Here is an 8451-nt window from a genome sequence, read left to right as displayed (position 1 = left end):
ACAAACACTCTAATACATCACAAAAGATGAGTATGCGGAAAAGCACCTCATGCCCACTGTGAAGCATGGGGGAGGATCGGTGATGCTGTGGGCCTGTTTCTCTTCCAAAGGCCCCGGGAACCTTGTTAGGGTGCATGGCATCATGAACTCTTTGAAATACCAGGACATTTTAAATCAAAATCTGGTGGCCTCTGCCTGAAAGCTGAAGATGGGTCGTCACTGGGTCTTTCAGCAAGATAATGACCCTAAACATGTGGCCAAATCTACACAAAAATGGTTCACCAGACACAAAATCAAGCTTCTCCCATGGCCATCTCAGTCCCCAGACCTCAACCCAATTGAAAACCTGTGGGGTGAGCTGAAGAGGAGAGTGCATAGGAGAGGACCCAGGATGATTTAGAGAGATTGTGCAAAGAGGAATGGTTGAATATCCCTCTCTCTGTATTCTCCCATCTTGTGAAATGTTATAGCAGATTTATTAAGTGCTGTCTTGTTGGCAAAAGGGAGTTGTACAAAGTATTAACATCAGGGGTGCCAATAATTGTGGCACATATGATTTCATTTAAAAGAATTATTTCTTAATGTGGGATTTTTTCCTACTGAATAAATGCACTTGAATTAAAGGTTGGGTTTTTCTCTTTTTTTGCATTGTTGTCCTATATTATTTAAAAAAAAATAATAATTTATTAGAAGCCTAAGATCATATCTTAACGAGAGGTGCCAGTAATTGTGGAGGTCGCTGTATATATGTGTGTGTGCGTGTTTCATATTTTAGATTCTTCAAAGTAGCCAGCGTTTACCTTGATGACACTTTGCACACTATTGGTGTTATCTTAACCAGCTTCATGAGGTAGTCACCTGGAATGCTTTTCAATTAACTGGTGTGTCTCATCAAAAGTTAATTAGTGGACGAGCTTCTTGCCTTCTTAATGTGTTTGAGGTCAAATAGTAAATAATAAACATCCAGTAAATATCCCTGTTCCACAACTGTAGTAATCCATATGTCAAGAACCGCTCAACTAAGTAAAGCGAAACAACATCCATCATTACTTTAACCTCCTAAGGCCCAAGCTGTTTTTTTTACATGCGTTTTTTATTTCTCTTTGCTATTTGGGCTTATTAGAACCTCATCTCTCATCTCATTATCTCTAGCCGCTTTATCCTTCTACAGGGTCGCAGGCAAGCTGGAGCCTATCCCAGCTGACTACGGGCGAAAGGCGGGGTACACCCTGGACAAGTCGCCAGGTCATCACAGGGCTGACACATAGACACAGACAACCATTCACACTCACATTCACACCTACGGTCAATTTAGAGTCCCCAGTTAACCTAACCTGCATGTCTTTGGACTGTGGGGGAAACCGGAGCACCCGGAGGAAACCCACGCGGACACGGGGAGAACATGCAAACTCCGCACAGAAAGGCCCTCGCCGGCCCCGGGGCTCAAACCCAGGACCTTCTTGCTGTGAGGCGACAGCGCTAACCACTACACCACCGTGCCGCCCCTTATTAGAACCTCATCTCATTATCTCTAGCCGCTTTATCCTTCTACAGGGTCGCAGGCAAGCTGGAGCCTATCCCAGCTGACTACGGGCGAAAGGCGGGGTACACCCTGGACAAGTCGCCAGGTCATCACAGGGCTGACACATAGACACAGACAATCATTCACACACATTCACACCTACGCTCAATTTAGAGTCACCAGTTAACCTAACCTGCATGTCTTTGGACTGTGGGGGAAACCGGAGCACCCAGAGGAAACCCACGCGGACACGGGGAGAACATGCAAACTCCACACAGAAAGGCCCTCGCCGGCCCCGGGGCTCAAACCCAGGACCTTCTTGCTGTGAGGCGACAGCGCTAACCACTACACCACCGTGCCGCCCCTTATTAGAACCTGATTAGAATAAAAACTAAGCATCATCTTTTGATAAGATGTACTTTTAGAGAAAAAGTATGTCCACATATGTGGATTCTTGTTCCGAATTTCCATAAAGTGCTGTCCACGCATGTGACCGCTAAGCCCTAGGAGGTTAAGACATGAAGTGACTTTTAATTATTAAAACTCAAGAAAAACCATTGAATTAGACGGTGTGCCCAAACTTCTGACTCATACTGTATGTTAGAAAAACCAAATTTTGATCAAAACCCGATTTTTCATCTTTCTCAGCTGTTTGCCAGAAAGCTCACAGTGACATACTGTATAATCAGACTGCCAGATGTTTGTTTTCATTCGTGTTGCATTTGTGTTATAAAATTACTGTTTGTGGTGCTACAGTTTCTGAGAAATTACATTTAAATGTTTGAGAACTACCGTGAACAGTGCTGCTAGCCCCGCCCCAATACCGTTACGTTCCTAATCGGGAGTAGAAACCAAAAAAGTACCAGTGGATAATTTGGTACTAAATGGAAATGAGGAAAAGTAAATAAATTCTGGTATTGATGGAGGAGAAAAACTGAAAGCACAAGGAAATAAACAACAGTGCAAAACCCAGCCTGTCCAGTACCATCACTCATCCTCTCTCCCTCTCTCTCCATCAATCCCTCTATCATTCTTCCAATCTGTTCTGTTAATACATGCAGTTTCGAAGAGGACAGAAATCAAACAGAACAGTGCTTCCTGATCATGACTCATCAGAGAGAAGCACGCTTTTTGTTGTTTACGCTCAGAAGAACAGACTATTTGTGCAGGCGTGTGCATTTCCCTTGAGGGAGGCCTGCACTTTGTGTGGAGGGGAGAGTTTGTGCTTGTGTTTAGTCTCTATGGGTTCTAACATGTACGTGTATAAGGGCAAAGGTTTAGGTGTGTAGGAAAGAGAGAGAGAAAGTGTGTGTGTGTGTCTGTTTCCGTATGCATGCCCACTCTTGTACAATAAGTGAGGAGAAAGGTGTGTGTGTGTGTTATATTAACTGGTTATACTGTTATGTGTGGGAAGCTGTCAATTAAATCAAAATTTAGTTTTGAAAATACTGAGAGCTCCTGCTCTGTCTGTCTGTCTGTCTGTCTGTCTCTCTCTCTCTCACACACACATACACTTGAATGCCCTGTATATTAAACCTATTCATCATTTTTATATGAAGTATGTGTCTTTCCTCCTCCCATCCTTTTTATACATTCCTCTCCTAGCATTCTTGCTTTTATGATCTTTTTTTTTTTAATTACAGTCTGTTTTATTTAATATTTTTTAATTGAAATTCCAAAACAGCACACTATAAATTTCCCATTACATAAGTAATTTAGGCGGCACGGTGGTGTAGTGGTTAGCGCTGTCGCCTCACAGCAAGAAGGTCCGGGTTCGAGCCCCGTGGCCGACGAGGGCCTTTCTGTGCAGAGTTTGTATGTTCTCCCCGTGTCCGCGTGGGTTTCCTCCGGGTGCTCCGGTTTCCCCCACAGTCCAAAGACATGCAGGTTAGGTTAACTGGTGACTCTAAATTGACCGTAGGTGTGAATGTGAGTGTGAATGGTTGTCTGTCTCTATGTGTCAGCCCTGTGATTACCTGGCGACTTGTCCAGGGTGTACCCCGCCTTTCACCCGTAGTCAGCTGGGATAGGCTCCAGCTTGCCTGCGACCCTGTAGAACAGGATAAAGCGGCTAGAGATAATGAGATGAGATAAGTAATTTAGCTCGACATTAAACAGCGTAATACAATTAGCCTACCTGTCCATAGTCTTGAGTCTTTTCAGTTCAGTAGAAAACCATTACATCCATCTTACAATGTTGAACACTTATCATTTTACTTTTACAATTCATATAATTAACCAATAAAATTGGTTTCGGTCATGTGTTCTTTAGAAAACGCGATTATTTTAAAATCAAATCATTTAAGCATTTCCCGAACATCCCTTGACCAAAAACAACCTACAAATCCACTTGGAATTAGGAGTAGCCGCCTCTGGAGGGAAACCATTTAATCACCAGATATCTCACACACTCTCATTCACATCGAGGGGCAATTTAGTGTACCCAGATACCTACCAACATGCTGTAATGCTTGTTGGATGCTAGGAAACTGACATTTCAAAAGATGGTACTCAAAACTAAATGATGTTTGGTCACAAAAATGTTTTGTAGGCTTGGCTGAAATGGGAGATGATTATACTGTATATTGTTCATAACCTTCCACTCTGATAGAAACATATATATATATATTCTGTCTTTCAGTCTGAAGGCGGTTCTGTCCGTGTCGCCAGATGGCACCGTGGACTTATCTGGGCTTCCTCTTTCACGTCGTGACGCAGAACGCCTGGTGCAGCACCTTCATCGCAACTCTGCCCGTGTTCGTAGCGTTGAGCTGGGTTTCACCGAGCTCACAGATGATACGCTGCTGATGCTTCTGCCCACGTTATCTGCTCTGCCTGCTCTCGAGAGTCTGGCGCTCAATGGCAACCGGCTGACCCGAGGCATCCTGCGCCAGCTCACCGACGCCCTCAAGGAGCCACGAAGCTTCCCTGCTCTGGTGTGGGTCGACCTCGGGAACAACGTGGACATCTTTTCTTTGCCTCAGGCCTTTCTACTCAGCCTGCGCAAGCGCTGTCCAAAGCAGGGGAACTTACCCACCATACAGGAGCAGCCAGAACAGGGGGGCGGAACAGGGGGCGGGGCATGTGGAACTGCAGGACTGGATGAGGTTGGAGAAGATCCAGACTGATTCCCGGGTTAGGAGGTGATGGTGGTGGGTGGGAACTGATGAATGACCGAGTTATGGGGATGAGGATGGGATTACAGTGTTTCATCCTACCATATGTGTTCGTGGGTGGAGTCATATCATAAATGCACTTCATTTCAGCGGGATATGTGTGCACAGATGGAGAGATTTATGTATGACTTGTGTCCTTGCTTTACTTTATAGCCTTCATCAGATATTTCCAATGTCAGTGGACTCCCTGGGCTCCCACCCAGCCTGGACTCTGGACCGCCTTCTTGGTTTTCCTCCAGTGATAATAAGTGGTCTGGGGCTGAGTAAGGGATGTTTGTAAGATGTGTATTGAGCTCAACAGGTTTGCAAGACACAAATGTGCCTGTGTGATATGTGTCAGAACTAGATGGAGAAATGATGTGCCTGTTGACTGAAAATTGTCCTGAATCGCTCATAATTCCAGATATGCACTGGGCAAGTCGAGGCTGTTTTTCGTAATCTGATTTGGCGTTCTTCTGACTCAGGCCAGATTTCAGCTGCAGTGTACTTGGGGTAGCAATTAGGGATGGGGAAAAAATAATTGCTTAGCTGCATCATGATCCTCTTCTGAATGATTCGACAATAATGAACATACTTCCATTATAAAGTCTAAAGTTTCACATTGGTACATTTTTTATTGAAACACAATGTTTTCTCGAGTCGGGTAATTTTCCACTTCTAAGGCATAAAAAACAGTCTGCCGTCCTGTATTCATCTTCACACAGGATTTATTCAGAGTTTTACCAAATCCCAAATGGCTTCTTATTCACTATACACTCGCCAGTAACTTTAAAAGGAAAACCTGTACGTCTGATCATTCATGCAGTTATCCAATCAGACAATCCAATGCATAAAACTATGCAGATACAGGTCAAGAGCTTCAGGTAAGGTTCACATCAAACACCAGAGCAGGGAAAAGCGTAATCTCAGTGCCTTGGCATGGTTATTGTTGTTTTGAGTTTTTCAGAAACTCCTGATCTCCTGGCATTTTCACACAACAGTCTCTAGTGATTACGCAGAATGGTGTGAAAAACAAAAAACATCCGGTGAATGGCAGTTCTACAGGTGGAACTTTGTTTTTTGACAAGAAAGGTGAAAGAAGAATGGTTAGACTGGTTCAAGCTGACAGGAGGGCTATGGTAACTCAAATAACGACTCTTTACAATTGTGATGAGCAGAAAAGCATCCCAGAATGCAAACTTTGAGGCACCAAAGAAGAAGAGCACTTCAGCTTCCAGTCCTGTCAGACAGGAAAAGGGATGTGAGGCTACACTGGGCACAGGCTCACTGAAACTGGACAGTTGAAGGCTGGAAAAATGTCACCTGGTCTTGCCAAGTGTCAGTGAACCTGTCTCCACTGTCGTGTAGATTCAGATTCCTGTTTTTGGCTTGTAGAACCTAAATAGTGAACTTTATTCTATCCATATTCACTGGATATGAGCATTTGTATGCTCTGATTGGCTACTCTACTACTAGGCTATCAGCTCATATACCATGAGGAGAGCAAAACAAAATGGCGGAGTGCATCAAGTCAGATATATCACTTTATCAAGTATTTAAAAGAAACAGAAATAGCTAAAAGAATATATTTTCCTCCCAATATCTCCTGTTCCGGGGTGGCACGGTGGTGTAGTGGTTAGCACTGTCGCCTCACAGCAAGAAGGTCCTGGGTTCGAGCCCAGTGGCCGGCGAGGGCCTTTTTGTGTGGAGTTTGCATGTTTTCCCCGTGTCTGTGTGGGTTTCCTCCGGGTGCTCCGGTTTCCCCAACAGTCCAAAGGCATGCAGGTTAGGTTAACTGGTGACTCTAAATTGACCGTAGGTGTGAATGTGAGTGTGAATGGTGGTTTGTCTCTGTGTCAGTCCTGCGATGACCTGGCGACTTGTCCAGGGTGTACCCCACCTCTCGCCCATAGTCAGCTGGGATAGACTCCAGCTTGCTTGCGACCCTGCACAGGATAAGTGGCTACAGATAATGGATGGATCTCCTGTTCCACACTCTAGCCCAGTCGGTTGTGGTAATGCACCTTTATGTTGGTTTGCCAACGGCCAAAAAAACCCTGAAAAAGAAGAAAATGGTGGAGTGTTTTGCTGAACCAACCGAGGATGAAATACAAGCTCTACTTGAAAACAAAACCACAAAAAAATACAAAAAAGCAACAAAATATGGAATGAAAGTATATGATAAGAACGTATCTTTTTTTTAATTTTTGAAGAATTATTATTATCACATTTTTCACAAATTGCTCCTGTCATTTCGCTGGTTTGTTCACATTCTAAGCTGGAATTATTTTGTTGGGCGTTTTGTAGAAAGTTTTTATTTATTGAATTTGCAAAAAATAATTATAAAAATGCTCTGTTTCTCAAAATCCAGTGAATGTGGATAGAATAAAACAGTTATTCCACTCAATCTCGTCATACATGGCTTATAGCCAACTCGGTGCTACGCGTCTCGTCACACTCTAAAAAATAAAGGTGCTTCAGTGGTTCTTCAAATCTCTGGATGGTTCCATGGAGAGTCAAAACTCTGTGATGAACCATTACATTATGCGAAAGGTTCTTCACATTGGAAATGGTTCTTCAGAGCCTGGCATTCTCTTACCATTTGCTGGTCAATGCACATAGGCTATGTTTACACAAATCTGTCTTCACTGCTCAAACAAATGGTTTAAATGGTTCTTTAAAGAACTGTTGCATGAACGGTTCTTTGAAGCCCTGAAAAAGGTTCTTCTATGGCATCGCCCTGAAGAACCAGTACTGGCCCCATTATTTTTTAGAGTGCAGCTATCAGCTCATGTACGACAAGATTTCATGGAATAATTGCTAAATATACCCAATAGAACATTTGAAAGTGAGCCATGGGGGGGGGAGGTAAAAACAATAAGCTGGAAATTGTTAACACCTTATACACCATGTATTTATTGGATATTTAAAGCTAAAGGACGTACAATTTTGGAATTTCGCCCTCTCTGGTAGTAAAATGATACCGTAAGCTACTTGAGGAAGAAGGTTTCTGAACTTGTGTTGTGCTGCGTCATTCTTCACTGCATGGATTAACCTCATGGCTGTGACTGCCTGCAAAGTCAATGCACGTTCACAGAAGACGTAACGTATCACAAAACCGCATAATGTGCAGTTAGTAGTCTTCTCTTGCTAAACAACTCATAACTGGGGAATGATACGGATAATTTAGCTGCCTGTTATTCACTAGCCAACCAAATGTTCAACAAGAAAAAGGATAAAACTTATTCAGTCCTGAATCCTTTTTCCTCTTATAACATTATATTCACTCACTTTAACTTCTGTTTGTTGAGTTTACTCTCTCTCTCTGACATATGAGTACAAATTCTTTTCCCAATTCCATCCCGACACAGCACTGACTGTGAATTACTAGTGCAGGACTGTCATGGTGACTAACAGCAGCTCAGGGGCATCATATTATACAGTAGCTTTTCTCCCCTGACTGAATAATTATGGTTTTTAGCTTTAATTAGGAAATGCTATATACAGTGTACTCCACGATTATTGGCACCCCATGTAAAGATTTAGTAAAAAGGATTTGAAAAAAAGTCCCTGGAAGATTTGTGGAAAGAGGAATGGGCTCAGATGCTCTGCTTTGTATCTCCAACCTTATAAAATGTTATATGAGAGACTCAGTGCTGTTTTACTGGCAAAGAGAGCTTGTACAAACTATTAAAGGGGTACTAATAATAGTGGCACATGTGCTTTTGCTGAAAATAATTCTTTCTTCATAAGGGATTTGTTTTATTCTGAATA

The 8451-nt window shown here is 43.0% G+C and overlaps 1 protein-coding gene across 1 annotated transcript in view; it reads left to right on the top strand.

The window, feature by feature from the left end:
• Positions 1-5297, top strand: part of LOC132875953 (leucine-rich repeat-containing protein 75A-like) — a 66213-nt gene extending 60916 nt beyond the window's left edge. Inside the window, exon 4 of the mRNA XM_060913117.1 lies at positions 4164-5297. Coding sequence (XP_060769100.1) covers positions 4164-4650 — 487 coding nt within the window. The 3' untranslated portion in view covers positions 4651-5297. The remainder of the gene's footprint in view (positions 1-4163) is intronic.
• Positions 5298-8451: the final 3154 nt, after the last annotated feature.

This window comes from Neoarius graeffei, chromosome 28, assembly GCF_027579695.1.
Source record: "Neoarius graeffei isolate fNeoGra1 chromosome 28, fNeoGra1.pri, whole genome shotgun sequence".
Classification (NCBI taxonomy): Eukaryota; Metazoa; Chordata; class Actinopteri; order Siluriformes; family Ariidae; genus Neoarius; species Neoarius graeffei.
This window is presented reverse-complemented; position numbering and strand designations above follow the sequence as displayed.